This window comes from Danio aesculapii, chromosome 11, assembly GCF_903798145.1.
Source record: "Danio aesculapii chromosome 11, fDanAes4.1, whole genome shotgun sequence".
Classification (NCBI taxonomy): domain Eukaryota; kingdom Metazoa; phylum Chordata; class Actinopteri; order Cypriniformes; family Danionidae; genus Danio; species Danio aesculapii.
Window position 1 is genome coordinate 30,797,297 of NC_079445.1, and position 20,073 is coordinate 30,817,369.

Sequence of the window (20,073 nt, forward strand, 5' to 3'; positions counted from 1 at the left end):
GAATTAGCTCAGTCATGTTGGGTTGGAGAGGAGCACTTCTTTGTGCATTTCTGTCCCAGCTTTGGACATTAACTCCAGGTACGCCATCATGATTTAGACACTTGTGTGTTGTGTCTGACATTGTATATTGATTTAGATAAAGCATGTGCTTAGTGTAGTTTAATCAATCACATTAAGCTATAGCAAATCAATTCTTTCAATCTGTGCTTAATTTATCGCTTTTGTACTGCAGAATTAATGTAGAAGTTTTAGCTAGTATGGTGATGTCTGGTGGTTTTCATTCAGGTTCTGCTGATAAAGCCTGCAGTGGCTTCGGGCACTTGGAAAATGGACGTATGTTCTTTCGTTATGGAGGATTGTATGTTACCTTCACCTGTAATCCAGGATTTCGGATACACGGTTACCGTACTAGCAGTTGTGTGTCCGGACAGTGGGCTAGAGACCCTCCACTATGTGTGGGTAAATATGTCTCAGAAATGTATTTTTATATATATATATATATATATATATATATATATATATATATATATATATATATATATATATATATATATATATATATATATATTTATATTTATTTATTTATTTATTCTATACTTAAAATGTGTCCTTGAAATAAACATATGAATTTAATGAATGACAAGTGCATTTCAATATATGATTGAAATTCCTTCAATCATTCTGTGTGTTTGGACTTGCTATCAAAATTGTGATGTTTGACATTAACTGATGTTATACTTCTTTAGTATCCTCAATTTTGATCAAAATTGTCAAAATACTACAGTCAATCAATATTAAAGTTACCTACGAGAGTAGTACATTACAATATTGAGTTACTCCCCCAAAAATGTAACTAATTGTGTTACTTGGTCACTTTTTATGGAAAGTAATGCTTTATATTACTTTTGAGTTACTTTTCCTTACCTGCCTGAGGTTTGATCTCATTCAGAACTTGCAGGTGTTTTTTTCACCTTTTTTACAGAGAAGCTCTGCATTTAACAACCACCTACGTATATAACCTACACCTTCATAAAAAAATCAAGTATAACATTATACAGTATTTTGAGAACTTTCTGAGCCCAGAGTTATACATACATATACAGATTAATGAAAGCATGTAATATGTTTGCAACTTTTGTATGTTTTGTATTACAAGTTAAGTAAATTCACTGTCCATTGAGATAAAGATTGCAATAAAGCACAAGAGTACTAACAAGAAATAACTTAAGGCAAAAACAGATTTAAATTTTAAAAAATGTTTAATAACAAAATAAACAATAAGACGATAAAAAACATCCCCAAAACAAAATAAATCTTTGAGCTTTATACATTAAATAAATTGCTTTACGTGGCCTTAAGAAAAAAAAGTGTAAATGTGGGTTGTGGGTGTAGTGCTTCGCATGCTGTTTTTTTGCGATGTCATGTTTCTTGCAGTTGTCAAGTTTTACTTACACAATCTAAACTTAAAAACAATCCATTCCTTTTCTTCGATGAGTTCAAAATAACAAGAATCCGTTGCAAAAATGTAAGTCTCTGGTCTGCCGTTGTTTCTTTCTATAGTGATGACGGGCGATTCGCAAATGAATCGTTTGTTTTAACCGTTTCTTCTAAGTGAACCGGTCGAACCAGTTCATTAAATTGAAGTTTGCGTCTTCAGTAAGTACTAACGTACCGGATACCCGTTCTGACTCTAAATAAACCCATATCAGTTAGTAGAACAGTTAGTCAGTTAGTAGATTTAGTAAGTAGAATAGTACACTGACTCATCTGCTGTAAAAAAACAGACCTGATGATGAGTACGAGTCGATTGTCTGTTCTCTTGGAGCATGCTTCGGTATTATTTTAATCATTAAAACATTTGGATTTGATTTGTTTTCCTGTTAAATCTGGCAACACTGATAATCAAGACACCTACTTTATTGTGATTTCTTGCACCATGGTTACAGAAAAGTAAGAAAACACTAGTTTATATAGTTAATTATGCTCTAGTAGTTGTTGGTTGCTGAATGCAGCTGTGTCTAAATTGCTGAACTGTGTGTGTACAGAACAGAATTACAGGGACAGTTCAACCAAAAATGATTCATTTTCTCTCCCATCACTTGATCCAAACTTCTCTAAATTTCTGTCTTCTGTTGAAAACAAAAGAAGATATTTTAAAGAAAGATGAAACTTGTAATAATTAACTACCATAGTATTGGTATTATATAGTGTTTTTTCCTGCTGTAGATATTAATGGCTAGGTTTTCAGCTTTCTTTAAAATATCTGCTTTTGTGTTAGAAACTCATAGGTTTAACACCACTTGAGGGTGAGTAAATAGTGAGCTAGTGTTCACTTTTGGGTAAACTATCTTAAGTGCTTAAAGGTGACCCGAGAACTTAATTTTACAAGTTGTTCTGTACTTTAGCATCAGGATGCCCAGGTCCAGGTGATCTCCTGCATGGCAGCGCTGTGGTGTCTAAAGACAGATCTCTGGCATCCTTCAGCTGTGGTGCTGGATTCAGTTTGTCTGGATCTGCACTGCTCTACTGCAAGGGGAAAAACTGGAACAGCACTAAACCTGTCTGCAAAGGTATGCCATTTCAATCAAGCATGTAATGCCAAAACAGTTTCATCTACTACCATATATTTTTTGCCTTGCTGTTTTTAAATCACTGCTGCAGTGACTTCCTGTACAACTGACTGTCTGTTTGCCTTGGCTCTGTCTTGTTTCTCCTGGTTCTTATAGTGGCAGATATTATGAGTGTTCTCCATCTGAATCAAGAGTTTTTACATGGTCCAGCACATGTTCCTACAGGTCTAAAAAATCACTTGCAAAGCCATTTAAACACCATGGCCATCACAGCTCACAAAGACGCGTTTCTCAAATCAGCTTTACTTGAAGTTCCTCACATGACAATCGACTCGAAAAAGCCCTCAAAGAGTCTTATGTTTGCATCTGAGCCAATCAAAAACCCTGAAAACATTAAGGATCCAATCAGGAGCTCTGATCTTCAGAAACCAGTTCCAGTGACATCCAATGTGAACACGATGTCATTGGCAAGTTCCTTTAACAATCTTATTTTAACCACTGCATCAAGCAGCTTTAATACTCCATCAGTGGACCCTCAACAAGTCAAAATCATGCATCAGATGTTTACTGAAACACCATACAGAAGGAATGAGAACAGATATCAATTCACGCTTAGTACAGATACAACTTCAGTCACTACATCTGCTGAGGTTTTACTGGAATACATTAAAAATAAACCATCAACTACACTTGCACCAAACATCAACACATTGGGCACAAATGACTATCTACAATCAGGGAGCCTTATCAATGAACATCCAGCCACTTTTATATCTCCAACAGCAAGATATCCTAGATTTATAGTCTCTGAAAATGAGTCTGTTAACTATCTGAAGCCCAGTGCTCCTTCTACTTGTAGAGGACTCTGTGAACAAGATGTTCAGAAAACATCTCCATCAACAAATCCCATTGGACCTGCATCATCTAGCATGGAGATCACTGAAATAGCAACTGATCTTCCTCCAGTAGATGTTCATCGCTTCATTGATAATGCTGAAGATCAGCAAGTAAATGACAAAAGCAACCAGAGTGACCTTAAACTGACATTTGAACCTCTTGAAGATGTTCCAGATTTTCCAACTAGAAAACGTCCTGTTTGTCCCTACCCTCCATTTCCTTCTCATGGAACGTTCTACTTTCGGTCGATTAAGAATCCTGGGCCACTTCAGTATAAGCATTATATTCAGTACGCATGTTATCCTGGATACACACTGACCAATGGTGACGTATACAGCTATTGTCAACATGATGGACAATGGAGTGGGCAAACACCTCTCTGCTTAGGTGAGTTATGACAATATGAGATGTGGGGTTTCTTTTTGCAGGATGAAATTGCTTTTTTTATGTGACAAACAATTCAGTATATGCAGAAGTATGTGGAAGGACTTTAAATTTGTCAGTAACCCAAGTCAAACGCTTCCGGTGAACTGTATGCCATTAGAAGATCGGTGGGTTTAGGGTCTGTTTTCTTTAAAAATCAGAGATCTCCACTGGCTAAGTGATATCCGATATAAAGTGGGTCTTTGATTGTACAAGAAGCACTGCATTAAATAACATTTTTCCCCGCACCATATCTTTAAAATATGAACATTTATTTTACCCCAGTATATTCTATGGAGCTTCTACGCTAGCCTCGTTTTATGCTTGAGCAACTAAATGAATGCCAAAGTCTATTTAACTGATTGTATTTTAATTACATTACTACATCGATGCTGTAAAAAGGAAGCGTATAAAATGAAAAAAAGTAACTTTAACCTTTCACCGGAAGTTTATCAGTATGGGTAGAAACACTAGCTCCACATATACCCTATACCACAAGATTCTCACTTACAGAGCAGAGGCAAACAATATTATTATGATAAGAGTTGGGTGTAAGGCGTTCCATAGTGATGCGTTACAGTATTCTAATTACATTTTTTGAGGAACATGTAATGTAACGAATGACTTTTTAAATTAGTATAATTTGATTACAGTTACTAAAGTCAGTGTAATTGTGTAACAAATATAGATTTTGGAAGAAAAAAAATTTCCTTTTAAATCACGTTTTTAACGTCATTTAATAAGCATGCGCATTTAAATTGCTGCAGAATGTGAGCCGAAATGGTTGCTGTCAAGAGTGGTTGCTTCTTCAAGTGGAAATACACACATTACTTTTATATCATTAAGCGTAAAAACAAAAATATTGCTGTGAAATTCAATCTGTGTCCAGTCTTTTTTATGACAATACTCGTCGCCAATGAGGACACCGAGAAACGCACCCCTGCTGCAAAATGCACCCCCTCTGAAATGTGCATATATTAACTTAAATTGATGAAACAAATTAGTAATAATGGAGTTATGACAACTAATGACAGTGACTGAGGTGAGTTCCACGAGGGGAACCCTTCCCTTAGAGAAGATATATATTTAAATAAATAAAATGATTTAATTTAAATACAATACCGATGAGATTAACTAAAGTGAATTGTTTAATGTGTGGTTAAGTTGAAAGTGACAACAAAAAAACAGCAAAAAGCCTAATTTTAGAAACAAGCTCATTACATCAGTCTATACTGCAGTCAATATTTTTATTTTACATTTATTTGTAAACCTAGTGTGTTTTAAAATGCGTTACATGTCTTGTTCCTGCTCAAAATAATAATCATATTACGTTTTAATCAATTATGGCTCTTGATTTTTTTTTTATTTATTTTTTTTAATGTAGACTGAGAATACTAATGAAAATCTATGAAGGGGTGCATTTTACGGCAGGGGTGCATCTCTCGGCACAACACTGACGCCCAAAAACACGGCGGTCCAACTCGGCCTAAACAGGCTAAATTAATTTTTTTTGTGCAGGATCGGGAGTAAAGGTATATTCTGAATATGAAGAGAAGCGTAGCTGCTTATGGGGCTGTTCACATATCGTGAAAACCATGAGTCACGTTACAAGAACTGACCGATCAGCTTCATGCTTTGGAATATACACATTTTGGTAGATTAATTACCTCAGACAAACACAGAACACCTAAACACTGCAGTGCTTATTCATACTATGGATGTCAGTGGTTAAAGGTATCCCGTTTTCTTTTTTTGTGTTAAAAACAGGTTTAGAACAAGTAAATGATAAAAGAATTTTAAGTTTTGTGTAAATTTTTTAATATTTTGAATATGTCAAGCTGCTGTGATCAACCCATTGTAATGTTTTTCATTGATTATTAAACTGCTGAAAGAGCTGATTTATTTTGTATCTTTTAAAGGTATATTTTATATACTTAAAAGTAACTTCAAAGTAAACTAATTAGTAATCTGACTACTTTTTACATGAAGTAATTAGCAAAGTAATCATATTACAATTTTCCAGTAGTAATCTATTATTTTAAAGTAACTGAATATGATTACTATTTTTTAAATGATTTGATTTTATCTGTGAAATCTACAGTTAAAGACAAATCTATTAGCCCTCTTGTAAAATTTATTTTTCAAGTATTTCCTAAGTGATGTTTTATAGAGCAAAGACATTTTTACAGAATTTCCTATTCTATTTTTCTTCTGAAGAAAGTCTTATTTCTTTTAGTTTGGCTGGAATAAACAAAAAATATGTACTGTTAACATGCCAAAGACAAGAAATTAGTTATTAGTTAATATTAGTAAAAATATGTGGAAATCTTCTCTCTGTTAAACATCACTTGGGAAATATTTGAAAAATTGACTAATAATTTTCCCTTCAACTATATTCTGCAACATATGAAATAAAATAGTGATTTGTTAAATTGTATTTATAAAAAAGAAGCCATAGGACATAGCAAGTCATAATTGTAAAGACACAATTTTATTTAAGATTGTTGTCAGGATAAGACTTTTGACTTATTTTAAACACAAGACTTGAGGCATATTCTTTATTTTAAGAAAGGTTTCATCTGTCAGATTGCAGATATATGACATCTGTGTTAAATTTCTACTCTAGACAGGTGACATGCTGAAATATTCAACACAGATGGCCTCAGAATGCCTTTAAACATCATCAGACACCTCTGGGAATATGTGTTTATACTGGAGGATGTTACTCTTTTGACCTCTTTTGAGGCGTTCTGTTAAATGCATTATCTTATTTCAGAAATGCACATAAAAGTAGCTTAATGAATCAAATTCAGTTCACCGTAGTGCTTTTAGTGTGCAGTCTCTGTCAAACAAAAAGTAATCTTAAAATCATTTAACCATTGAATGTGTTTTCTGTCTACACAAGGTAAATTCATCAGTCTCTGTAAACCACTGTGGATGTGGGATTTCACTCTCATCAGCGAACAAATCATGTCCTGTTCTCTAAATTTAAACCGTGAAGTCTATATTAAAGTATATGATTTGAAAAGGGACGGATCGGCCTGTCACTTTGTTGCAATTGAAATTAAAAACATTTTAGTTGGATGTTAAATTGGGCGACATGGTGGCTCAGGGGTTAGCACTGCCACCTCACAGCAAGAAGGTCACTGTTTTAAGTCCCGGTTGAACCAGTTGGCATTTCTGTGTGGAGTTTGCATGTTCTTCCCGTGTTCGTGTGGGTTTCCTCCAGGTGCTCCAGTTTGCCCCACAGTCCAAACACATGCGCTATAGGTGAATTGGGTAAGCTAAGTTGTCATTAGTGTATGAGTGTGTGTGTGTGTGTGTGTGTGTGTGAATGAGTGTGTATGGGTGTTTCCCAATACTGGGTTGCGGCTGGAAGGGCAGCCGCTGTGTAAAACATATGCCGGATAAGTTGGCGGTTCATTCCGCTGTGGCGACATCTGATGAATAAAGGGACTAAGCCAAAGGAAAATGAATGAATGTTAAATTCCTCATGTTTATTTTAATTTCAGAATTAACTCCTTGCACCCTACAAAATGGTGGATGCTCTCAGATCTGCCGTGTCAACGAACATCATAGTGCCCAGTGTGTTTGCAAACTAGGATTTCTGCTTTTAGAGGACCAGCGCACTTGTCGAGGTGAGAGACTTTAAAAGTCTTGAAAGTAACACTCCACTTTTTTTACAGGTCATTTTACAAGTCAGCTTGAGTTAAAAAGTTGAGCATTTTTAGCTTAGCGTAGCATAGATCATTAAATCAGATTAGACCATTAGCATCTCTTTTAAAAAAATTTTAAAAAGTTTTCAATTTAAATTATTTTACTATTTAAAGCTTGACATATGTTTCTGATATTACCTAGCACTGTTACCTAATTACCTAGGTGGGCATTATTTTCAGGTGCTGCATAATATCATTGTTCCTGCTGCAGCCATGGTACTGCAGCAAAGTTCCATAATTATTACACCTGAATGAGAGTATAGTGCCCGGCCTTATCAGCCAAGAAAATAGCAACTTTCCTTTTTTCCAACAGTTTTAGTACACAATATAACTACAGAAATGTCAAGATTTAAATAGGAAAATTATATCTAAACTATTTTTAAAAGTTTTGAGTGAGATGCTAATGGTCTAATCCAATTTAATGGTTTATGCTAAGTTAAAAGTATTCCTGCCAGATTCACAATGGTGAAACTGTTTAACTCTAGGTGATTTGTAAAATAAGCCCATTTCCAAAAAAAGTGAAGTGTTCCTTTAATACTGCAACACCACTGCAGAATAGCATTCTTTAGACAGCCAGACTCCTGTTATTAAAGGTTTTTTTCACTTTAGGAATGGTGGCTTTCTCTTTTTTTCCATTATGAGGTGGTCCTGACTCCTGACACTAGGTTAAAGGATTGTTTATGCATCCTTGACCTGTGTGAATTAGATTTATGGGTTTTGGTTGAAAACCAGCTGTGATGTGTCTGATGCCTACAAGACTCAACGTGACACCCTCTGGTGTCACCCTGGGACTTTGAATTCTTGACCCCTATCAGAAATTGATTGTATCTGAAGCTAAGAGACAAGATATAGCACATGGATAATATTCTGCAAAAAAAAATAAAAAATCTAAAGGGATAATTCAGCCTAAAATTTTTATTTACCATTTACCCTCACTCACCCTACCCTCAAGATGCAGGTCACTTTTTTCACTGTAATATTAAGGAAGATTTGAGCTTTAATTGTGGAAAAAAACTTACTGGAAATACAAACTTGAAACGTGGTTACCTGAAGATACACTGAAATCTTGTGGAGCAAAATGATTGGTCTTAAATTACATGGCCAATATTCTTTTTATCATTTTCCAATACAAACATCTAAACATAATTACTATTAAGATATAAATTTTTTTTATTAATCAAAACTAAGTGAGTTCATGCCTAAAACAAGGTAAATTCAAAGGCAAAACCAGTATATAAATATTTTTTGACCCCATGCTTGGTGTTTTTAAGGTTAATTACCTATTTCAGATTGATTCAATTATGATAAAATGTTATTCCACGGCTGCTTAGACTTCTACTTCTGAAACTAATAACAGTCTCATCCAGGAACTTCAAATCATCTTGACCGTCGGTGAATGTTCACATCCATATTCCTGTCTGCCAAGCCACTTTTTTTGACTGGGGCCATTTTGTGACTAAATAATGTGTAGGTTATTGTATGCTCCATTCAGCCGTTTTTGTTTCTGTCAGCTTTGCTTTTAAATAAACAATTAATAAACTATTACAGCACAGAACAACGTTTGTCTAATTTTTACATTGAGTGCAAATAGCTGTGTAATAAAGTACATCCAGGCAGTTTTGGCAGAACAAAACCCCTTTAGTCTTTTACATGCAGATAAGTCTGTCTGACTTTATTCTGCAATATCAATCGCATGGATGTACTTTTTCCTTTACCTAAACAAGCCTGATTTCTGTAATCGCAGATTTAGCGTGGCCTTGGTCATGAGTGTTTTGTCAACATTTGATATTGTTATCATTCTGAAGATGTGTTTATGCATGTCAAATGATAAGTTTATGAAATAGTTTAACTAAAATGTTGAGGGATACAAGGAAAAACAGTTAGTACATTTGATAAATCTCTTTACTTGGTCATGCATCTACAAATACAAACCATATGCACATGAATATGTTTGGATTCATGTGTTCATGTTTTCACATGCCAGTACCTGCTTCTAGGTGTTTTTATGTGTGTGTTTGTGGTATTTCTAGATTTGGATGAGTGTGTGGAGGAGCTGCACCTGTGCCAGCAGGCCTGTGAAAATACCTTGGGCTCCTATAGGTGCAGTTGCAGTCCAGGATTTCAGCTCTCTGCAGACGGGACATCCTGCTCTGGTGAGTGAATCAACGAATTTACTGTGGTTGTTTACAGTGAACAGCTGATTCACAAACACATTGATATTATTTACATTCTACTGCCATTTATTCCTATTAAATTATTCATATTAAATAATGTTGAATGTGACTTTTAGTAATCTAACAAAAATCATTATAAAAAAATTAAAATTGCAAAAACGATGAATTTATTTGTAACATTATTAGTTAAAAGGTAATGCTAATATTAAATTAAATCCACTCAGTAGGTGGCGGTAGGATGCAGTCTTAATTCATTCAAATGGAGAACCTGAATAAAACATTAATGAATCAATAAATAATAAATGATGAATCTCATTGCATTTAGAGACAGTTAAGATTTAATAAAGAATTGTAGTCATGCTGGAACATTTACATATAACAGATCATATAAATTTATTTATAGCAGCGTCAATGTGAAAATAAATCCATTATTGAGGAAATAAACAATAAGTGACTTTCCTTGAAAATAATAGCTTATTCCTATTCTTAATAACTTAATCATGTTTAAACTCAGAAAGAAGTTCAGTTTTTAAAGATAAACATTTGGACACATGCCCAATACTGCAATAGCCTTAAATCACAATGTGCAATATTAATATTTTCATTTGTAAATATTCCAGAGAAGTCTCCAATTTATTGAAAGGTAAACCGGAACTAAAAATACAATGTGTTGCATATAAGGGGAAGTGAAGTGACGTCATTGTGAAAAGGGTCTATTACTCACTCTCATGTTGTTCCAAACTCCCTGAGACCCTTGTTCATCTCCAGAACACAACTTAAGATATTTTAGATTGGCTCTCTTTTTTTTGAGAGCTCTCTCATAAACGGCAAGGGTTCAGACCCTTCAAAAATACCAAAAGCATCCTCAAAACAGTTCATATGCCTTCAGTGATTCAATCAGAATATCAAGCTGCAAGAATATTTTAGTGTGCACATAACAAACAAAATTGACTTTATTTAACAGTTTCTTCTCCTTCAAATCATATCCATTTTTTTGATGCCATACCTAAAGTTGATGTTATTGAGCTAGAAAATGTTAATCTTTCTGCCTGCAGATGTGGATGAGTGTCAGCTTGTTGGTCGGGCTCTCTGTGAATTTGGCTGCATTAATACGCCAGGCAGTTTTCAGTGCTTGTGTCCTGAAGGCCACCAGCTGGACAGCACCAACAGACATTGCATAGGTCAGTTGTCTACATATCCAGACAACACTTGGTCAAAGAAAGGTCAGAAAGACATATGTACAGAGTGTATATATGTATGTGTGTATATATGTGTGTATGTACAAACATATATGTGTGTGTATGTATATATGTATATATGTATGTGTGTATATAAATATATATATATATATATATATATATATATATATATATATATATATATATATATATATATGTATATATACACACACACACACACACATATGTATATGTACAAACACACATATACATTTTTTTTTATATTTCCTAAATGATGTTTAAAAGAACAACAAAATTTTCACAGTATGTCTGATAATTATTCGGCTAGAACGTTTTTATTTTTTAAGAACCATTTTGAGGTTACAATTATTAGCCCCTTTAAGCTTTTTTTTTTTCTATAATATACAGAACAAACCATCGTTATACAATAACTTGCCTAATGACCCTAACCTGCCTAGTTAACCTAATTAACCTAGTTAAGTCGTTAAATGTCACTTTAAGCTGTATAGAAGTGTCTTGAAAAATATCTAGTAAAATTCTATTTACTGTCATCATAGCAAAGATAAAATAAATCAGTTAATAGAGATGGGTTAATAAAACTATTATGTTCAGAAATTTATTGAAAAAATCTTCTCTCCGTTAAACAAATCGGAGGAAAAGAACAGGGGGGCTGATAATTCAGGGGGACTAATGATTCTGACTTTAACTTTGTTATACATTTATTAATGTTTTAGTTTTACAATGTTTTAATTTACATTTTTCTGCTATTTTATTTTAAGAACTTTATCCATAATATGCTTTTTTTGGTTTGGTTTCAGACATTAATGAGTGTGAGGACACAGACGTCATCCAGCAGGAACAGTTGCAGCACATGTGCGAGTGGAAGTGTGTGAATCTGCCTGGTACTTACAAATGTATCTGTCCTCGTGGATACAGACTGCACTCTAATAGACATCAGTGTGAAGGTCCGCTTACAAACACACATAACTTGCAGCACAGACACACAACAAAATCTATACTGAACGTTGATATTAACATATATTTGAGTACCTGCATTTCTAGAGTTTTTTTCTTCTGTTGTTTGCCAGATATTAATGAGTGTGAACTGAAGAACGGCGGCTGTTCACACCTCTGCATAAACCACAGAGGCGGCTACAAATGTGCCTGTCCAGAAAAGCACAGAATATCCCCATACAACACAAAAAACTGTCTGCCAGTAGAGAGAGACACCTGAAAAGGACTTGAGGACATTTGTCTGGTTTTGTATATTAATTTACCCAACTTTTGTATTGTGTACAATATAGTTCATATTTTAAACCCGCAGTTTTATATATATATAAGTAAGCTCAGATGGTGATAGAAACATTGGTCCTAACTAAATGTGTAATTTATATGTATGTACAGTACACTGTATTTATAGTATTTATTATTCCAAATTCATGTTATTGCTTACCAAGAATGTGGTGATTTTTAACCACCTGTTGTTTTATGATGGTAATCTAATGCAGTGTTTCCCAACCCTTTTCCTGGAGGCACACCAACAGTACATATTTTGGATGTCCCCCTAACCTGACTAATTAACTTCAGGTTTTGGAGTCTCTTCTTATGTTCTAATTAGGTGATTCAGGTGTGTTTGATTAGGGAGACATTAAAAATGTGTACTGTTGGTGTGCCTTCAGGAACAGGGTTGGGAAACACTGATCTAATGGATTGTTTTTATTTTGGTTGAGATGTGATGCTGCAGCACCACCCAGTGGTCAGATTGCTGCGTTACATTCCTGAGAAATGACCGCATAAACACCTAACAGCCATTTTATTAGCGACATCTTGCTGTTATTATGTCACACTCATTTTCCCTTCACATCTGCCATAATTCACTGAGGTATATTTAACACGGTGCTGGAATTATTCATATGAACCTTTGATTTATATCATCAATTTGTTGCTGCACATTCATAAATCTCAAACGCATCGCAAAGGTTCTCATTTGGATAGAGATCTGATGGTGGTGGCATTTTGAGTATACCAGTGAACTCATTATGATGTTCAAGAAAATTGTTTGTGATTATCTGAGTTTTGTGACATGGGCTGTTTCTCAATTCCAAGAATGCAGAGAACTGACTCGTGTTCTTGTGAAGACCGGTCTTGCCAGGTCACCTCAGAAGAACGAACTTGGGAGACCACGAGAACACAGAACGTTTCCTGTGAGAAATGAGAAGCTGCGTTCTTCCTGATCTTCACGCGTTTTTAATGAAAAACATTACAGCATTCATACGATTTATTGTTTTTTCCCCTTTTCAAAATATAGACTATGCATAAAGACTTTACAGATATACAACACAATACAAATAAAATGGATTTTAATACAAATTTCAGCAAATAAACACCCTTAATGTGTTTATGCCTTTATAAAGATGTTCATGGTAATGTTTACTTTCACCGTTTCATTTAGGGAAACTCCTGACTGCTAAATAAGTTATATCGCTGAACTTTAATAATAAATCTATATACAGTATAATGCTGTGCTTCCCACCTCCAGTCGCAATGACTTCTGGGACTTCTAGAGCGAGTTCGGTGCTCAAGTCTGCATCGGTGTGTCCTCGATACCAAGAACACATCCGGGAACTTTCATGCATCCTCCGTTCTTACGGTCTTGAGTATTGGAACTAAACTTAGGCAGTTGAAGATGACCTTACACGAGAACACAAGGACGCAAGATCGCTGAAGAACGCATACTGAGAAACAGCCATGGTGTGCTGTCCTGCTGGAAGTAGCATCAGGTACAGCTAGGCTGTAGTGTATTTACTATGTAACATTAACATTAAGGGGATAGTTCACCACAAAATTTTGGTTCTGCCATAATTTACCCACCTTACCCTGATTTTTGTTTTGTTTTGTTTTAACACACAAGTAGATATTTTGATAAGTTGTAAACCTATTAGTAGGAAAACTTCTAATTATTTTCTTTTGTGTTCAACAGAAGAAAAAAAACTAAAACTGGTTTGGAATGACAGAATTTTCAGTTTTGGGTGAACTATCCCTCTTAAGAGGCCCAACGTGCTAATAAAATCCCCCACACCATTATAACACAAAGATGGGTTGGTTCAATGCTTTCATGTTATTTATGCCAAATTCTGACTCTGCCATCTGAATGTTGCAGCAGAAAATAAGACTCATTGGATGAGGCAACCATTTCCTTATCTTCTGTTTTCAATTTTGCTGAGTCTCTGTAAACTGTAGCTTCTGTTTCTCCGTTCCTAGCTGACAGGAGTGTGCTTTCTGCTGCTGTAGCTCATCTGCTTCAACTTGTGCATTCAGAGATGATCTTTTGCTTACTTGTAATAAGAGGTCATTAGAGTTACTAGTGCCTTTCAGTCATTTTAAATCTAGTCTAATCTAACCATGCCATGCTCACAGTCACTTTAAATAAACTTTTCTTCCCTATTCCAGTGTTTGAACTTTAGCAATTCGCCTTGACCATGTTCGCATGTCTAAATGTAAAGAGTTGCTGCTGCTGTGTTATTGGTGTATTAAATGCTTGCGTATTTGTAGCAAACAGTGTAGGTCATTGGGTTACTTGCGCAATAAATGATTAGTTTTAGGTTCAACTTGCTGCAAAGAGATGTGTATCTGACTGACATCCTGAACACATAAACTGTCTAGTTAATTTGGTATGATTTCATCAGGGAGCTCCACAACGCCTAATGATCAACACGATGATGATAGGAGTGATGAACTGAATTTACAAGTCCACTGGCAAAAAGGTAAACATTTCATTGATATGCATTGCATAATACTAGCAGCATTGATACTTGTTTTTAAAAATAAGAGAAAATTGTAAATAAGGAAACTGGTGCAACTAAGATGATTGAAACATCAATGTTAAATGAATTTGTTATATTCACACCTCTCATGACTGCGTGTGATTTGAAAGCAATGTTTACATTTTCGTCAATTTATTATCTGCATATGAACCCCAGGCTAGAAAGAGTAACAAAGGTCCTGGTATATCAGCCAGTAAAAAGAAGGCAGAACCTAAGCAGGACTTTGTACCTACATGTCATTGTGATGCATATGTATTGCCTTATTTTTGTAGTCAAAGTAATTGCTTTTGTTTCTGTCTGATTGTTCCTTTCATTTAAGAATGGCCCTTAAGGTAACAGATCACACAGCTGAGTAATCCTCTCAGGAATTCACACAGAAAAGCAAGCCTTGATCCAGTTTGTTCCAAAGAGCACTGAGGAGAGACTCAAAGAGAGTGGTACATAAAACATTGATGAATCCTTGCCAGAATGCCTGTCTCCTCTAGCACACATGGGCATCCAAAGATGGGACTGGTTGCATTTATTTGGTACATCGTTCTCATATTTACATCTGCAGGAGAGACTGTGAAGTCTAAAGAAGCTAACTGGACTGGTTCACTTTTAGTGATTCCAATGGATGGGAGTCACTGGACTGGTGTGAAGGCTCTAGCGGAGGAGATGGGCCGCAGGGGACACAAAGTGACAGTGGTCATTCCGGAGGTCAGTGTACTTCTTGGACCTGGTAAACACTATGTGACTAGAACATTTCCAGTTCCGTATGGAAAGCAACAACTGGATGAACTTCAAGCTCGTAATGCTGAGGTGATGGAGAGTAAGCAGCTTCCTCTGATGGAGAAGATCAGCACCAGAATTACTAACATGAGGAAATTTGTGGATCTCCAGCGGGCCACTGCTGAGAGTCTATTATTGAACCAAGAGCTTGTGGATTTCTTGAGGAAGCAGAACTTTGATGCCGTTCTCACCAGCCCGGCTGTGCCAACTGGAGCCATCCTGGCATATAACCTGTCCTTACCTGCTGTGTATATGCTGCGAGGCTTACCCTGTGGACTGGACTCGGTGGCCACGGCCTGCTCAAACCCTCCCTCTTACATACCTCGGTTCTTTACACACAATTCGGACCGGATGACTTTTGGTCAACGTGTGGTGAATGTTCTAGTGAGTATCGTAGAGCCTTTACTCTGCAGACTGATATATTGGACAACTGAGGACGTGGCATCCAGTTTCATGCAGAGAGATGTGAGTGTGGCGGAGGTCCTGAGCAGTGGAACTCTGTGGCTTCTGCGGTATGATTTCACTCTGGAGTTTCCAAAACCCTTAATGCCCAACATGGTTCTAATTGGTGGGATTAACTGTGCTGTAAGACGCCCTCTAACTAAGGTGAGTGCACAAATGTTATCCTGGCCCTCCACATTGGGGGTTGAGCATTGGGCTAACAACTCACCTCATAAAAACTAGATGTTATAAAACACCAATATGGTACGGCTAAATATCAACTTTGATATTAATGGGCCTGGGAGTAAGTAAACGGTTAGGGATGTTACATTGTTTCACGCAAAGACTATTGGTATACAAAGACTTCACTCACATCACTATGAATGGTGTAAAATTGCGATGCTCAGTTTGCCTGCCACAGTGAAGGAAGTCCTGCTTTCTGGTCAAAATAGCCAATGGTGAATCTTTATACATGGTTTTTGGGGGCAGGGCTCTGTACAGGTTCACTTGTTCATTATGGCAAGCCCTGTCGTTTGGCGTACATACATTTATTTTGACAAGAGAAATAGCATCATGATCACTTCCCATAACATGCAGGTTTTTTTCTGTTATTCCAGTTTTTTGTTTTTTTTGTAACCACATCTAATTTTCCAATGAAAGACCCATAAAAGAGATGCTGTCAATCTTTGCACATGTGCAGCAATTGGAGCAAACTGAAAATAGCATATTTAGTACTTAATTAGTGCAACAACAATAAGACTATGAAATATGGAATATGATTGTGGGTTCAGTGAGTAAATAACATACTCAGTGAGAAATATCATACATAGTACTTAAGCAACAACAATCACTTAACATTTTGTTTCTGATTTAAAATCTTGCATTTTGCGTCCTGAGGGATGTTTTAACATACCTACCTCATGCTGTCGTTGCCCAGTAATGCACAGTAAACAAAATGGTGCTCATGTTTTCAAAATAAAGGTCCCCCATAGTTGGTAAGTGAAATGTATGCTTAAAATAACTAAGGGAGGAAAATTATCATGGTTGTCTCACTAGAAACGTTGTTGCTTATCAAACGCAGCATGAAGTGTGCATATTAAGGATCTCATAGCTTTTTTATGATATCAGAACTTGATGACATTGCTGCTCGTCAGGTCGCATGAACAATCCAAGTGAGTCTTGTCACAGTTTGTTTTGTCTTCTGATTGGCCTGTTGTCCACTGGGGTTTTACACTCATGTAATTTACATGAAAACGAGGAAACAGTGGTGTTTGAGACTCACAGTATCCCCATTTCCACTTACTGGTCTTTTATTTTTCTACTATGCCTTGGTATACCCAGATTTGCATTTTAGGGCACCTTTAAACATTAATGGTAACTCGTCGCTTATACAGATTTTATGTAATTTTAAGCAATGACAAAAAAAACGTAATTATATGTGGAAATTTGGTTGTCATTCAGAACATAGTTCAAGCTTCAATAATGTTTATCACTGCCAATAATGACGTTTACACTGGTAGTATTGCAATAATTTAGCCAGAAAAAGTTGTGTGAACTGCAAACCCTTTCAAATGTTAAGTTGAGCTTTCTGTGGTTTTTAAATTGTTATATTTGTTTTGTGCAAAAGCACTTTTTTGTGATGGATTTTGTTCTGTCAAAACACTATAAATGTGTTTTACAATGTTAAAGTCCCTCCCATGTCATGTCTCTAGCCATTAATATGCTGGAAAGCAACGTACTTGTTGTCTGATTGTAAATTGCATAAGCAACTAGTTTATACATTTGCAGATAGTAAGTCAAACAGACACAGAGGTAGCTTATTTTCTCATCATTCAACTGGGCAAACTAAAATAAGGTACTTTTCCTTGTTTGTTGTAAATCAGACCCCAGACAGCTTTGCTTTTAGTAAAATCATCATCGTTTCATGGCCTAGTATAATGAAGGTCCCTCCTACTCCATATGTCTAGCCACTAGCAAGCTGGATCTGTGGGTTTTGTCTGATAGAGAATTGCGAAAGCGGTCAGTTCATATACTCGCATAGAGAGCAGACACAGAGAGGTAAAGGTTTACAGTGTTAGGAGAACCCTTGATGACTATAACAATGCACTTAGGTGTGATATTTAGTCTAGTGGTCGGTGTAGTCTGTTCTGCAGTGGTGGATCAGAAACCGTCCAGGAACAGCAGCTGGACTGGGAAGCTCTTAGTGGTGCCCATGGATGGAAGTCACTGGACTGGGGTGAAGGCCGTGGCAGAAGAAATGGGACGCAGAGGACACACTGTTATTGTAGTGATTCCAGAGATCAGCATGCGCTTGGGTCCAGGCAAACACTACATCACAAAAAAGTTTCCGGTTAAGTGCAAGCCAGATTTACTCAACCAGATGATAATGAAACGCATTAATGAATTGTCATCTCCAGAGCAATCCTTATTGAAGAGTGTGACTTCAAGTATCTACCATTTAGGAAAGGTTGTTGACTATTTCATCTCTACAACTGAGAGTCTGTTCCAGGAACAGGAGCTTATAGAGTTTCTAAGAGATCAAAACTTTGATGCTGTTTTAACTGATCCTGCTATGCCAATGGGGGCCATCTTGGCATATAACTTATCCGTACCTGCAGTGTACATGCTAAGAGGATTGATGTGTGAATCTAAAGCTACAGCCTGTCCAGACCCTCCTTCATACATCCCACGTTTCTTCACACAAAACTCAGACCACATGAATTTTGGTGAGCGTGTAATGAATACACTTGCAAGTTTGATGGAACCCCTGATGTGTGGATTTATGCTTCGTACTTTTGAGGAAGTGACGTCCAAATTTCTGCAGAGAGATGTGAGCCTGACTGAGATCCTGAGCACTGGAGCTGTTTGGTTGATGCGTTATGATTTCACCCTGGAGTTCCCCAAACCCCTGATGCCCAACATGATTAACATAGGAGGAATTAACTGTGAAGTTAAGAACCCACTGACAAAGGTGAGCGTCACAATTATACGCGTCAAGTATAGTGTTTAGTGGGTAACCAAAGTTGCAATTTCAGTGTACTGGACCATTTATATTCAGCCGTTTTTTCTCAAGAGAAAGTCACTTACTCCTAGTTTCACAGTCAAGGTTTAAGTCTAGTCCTACAAAATAATTTAAGTCTGAGCTGCTTAAAGTGAAAGAAACCTGCACTGATTAATTTTAAATCAATCAGAGCCTTTGTTTTGTCTTAAGACCGACACCAGTAATTATTTTTCTTAGGCCATGTCCATTGAACCAGGCCTTTGTGTTTAAAGGTTCAGAGATGAGGAGTTTTTGAAGAAAGGGTATCATTTGCCTTGACAAGCTTCTGACTGCATCGTGTTAGCTGGTCATGGACAACTAGATAAAGATGTTTGACACACCTTGAACAATACCACACCATATTTGTTCAGTTAGGCCAGTGCAGTTTGGGATGTTTGCCACTTTCATATTTAGCTTGCTTGTTTGGGGACTTAATGCCACAAAACGTTATGAACTTTGAAAACTTTATTCAATTCAATTCAATTCAATTCACCTTTATTTGTATAGCGCTTATACAATGTAGATTGTGTCAAAGCAGCTTCACATAAAAGGTCACAGTAAATAGGAACAGTGTAGTTCAGTTTGTAGTGTTTATCTACTGATATGATCGAGCTTGATTTAAATTCAGTTGTTTGTTCTCATCTGAAGAGCTATTTTCTCCTGTGGGGCTCCTCTACAGCCAAATCACATCTTACAAGGTCAGCACTGAACTAAATAAACACTTTCGAAAGTTGAAAAAGATGTGCCTTTTGTAAAACTACATAGTCCTGAAGTGAGCTCAATGCTAATTTGATAAAACTGGCCTCATCTGAACAATAACACTGTTGTCTTTTAGAGCTGCTTCCTAGCTGAGACTTTTCCCTAAACAAATAAAGGGTGATGAGTTTAAAAAAGTCCTGATTAACTTACCTCTATACAAAGCTTGATTATCACTTTGAACAAAGTTCAAAATTTAAGCACTGTTTAGCACTGCCAATGATGACTTTTACAGTGGTTATGTTTAATCATTTACCCACAA

The 20,073-nt window shown here is 36.2% G+C and overlaps 2 protein-coding genes across 4 annotated transcripts in view; both read left to right on the forward strand.

The window, feature by feature from the left end:
* The first annotated feature begins 3 nt into the window (after positions 1 to 3).
* On the forward strand, positions 4 to 14,665 carry si:dkey-163f14.6 (latent-transforming growth factor beta-binding protein 3). 2 transcript variants are annotated; one of them, XM_056468461.1, is made up of 9 exons: positions 4 to 78; positions 286 to 459; positions 2,406 to 2,570; positions 2,727 to 3,854; positions 7,403 to 7,528; positions 9,637 to 9,759; positions 10,836 to 10,961; positions 11,798 to 11,944; positions 12,068 to 14,665. In XM_056468461.1, the coding sequence occupies exons 1-9, from the start codon at positions 15 to 17 to the stop codon at positions 12,211 to 12,213; spliced, it is 2,199 nt and encodes a 732-aa protein (XP_056324436.1). In that variant the 5' UTR covers positions 4 to 14; the 3' UTR covers positions 12,214 to 14,665. The 2 variants fall into 2 exon arrangements, with proteins under 2 accessions (XP_056324436.1, XP_056324437.1); XM_056468462.1 differs by lacking the exon at positions 4 to 78 and having other exon boundaries at positions 372 to 455.
* Positions 14,666 to 15,155: 490 nt separating this feature from the next.
* The window catches only part of LOC130237513 (UDP-glucuronosyltransferase-like), a 31,526-nt gene continuing 26,608 nt past the window's right edge, over positions 15,156 to 20,073 (forward strand). The window contains exon 1 of one of the 2 annotated variants that reach the window (XM_056468465.1): positions 15,156 to 16,180. In XM_056468465.1, the coding sequence (XP_056324440.1) occupies positions 15,272 to 16,180 (909 nt within the window). In that variant the 5' untranslated portion in view covers positions 15,156 to 15,271. Of the gene's footprint in view, positions 16,181 to 18,099; positions 18,987 to 20,073 lie in introns of those variants that run through there. The other variant, XM_056468467.1, reaches the window with a different exon arrangement.

Bases quoted from the DNA above. Each gene is read 5' to 3' on its own strand.
- si:dkey-163f14.6 (XM_056468461.1), top strand. From the start codon at position 15: ATGTTGGGTTGGAGAGGAGCACTTCTTTGTGCATTTCTGTCCCAGCTT. The intron at 9,760-10,835 runs GTGAGTGAATCA...TTCTGCCTGCAG, and splicing joins AGACGGGACATCCTGCTCTG to ATGTGGATGAGTGTCAGCTT. The intron at 10,962-11,797 runs GTCAGTTGTCTA...GTTTGGTTTCAG, and splicing joins CACCAACAGACATTGCATAG to ACATTAATGAGTGTGAGGAC.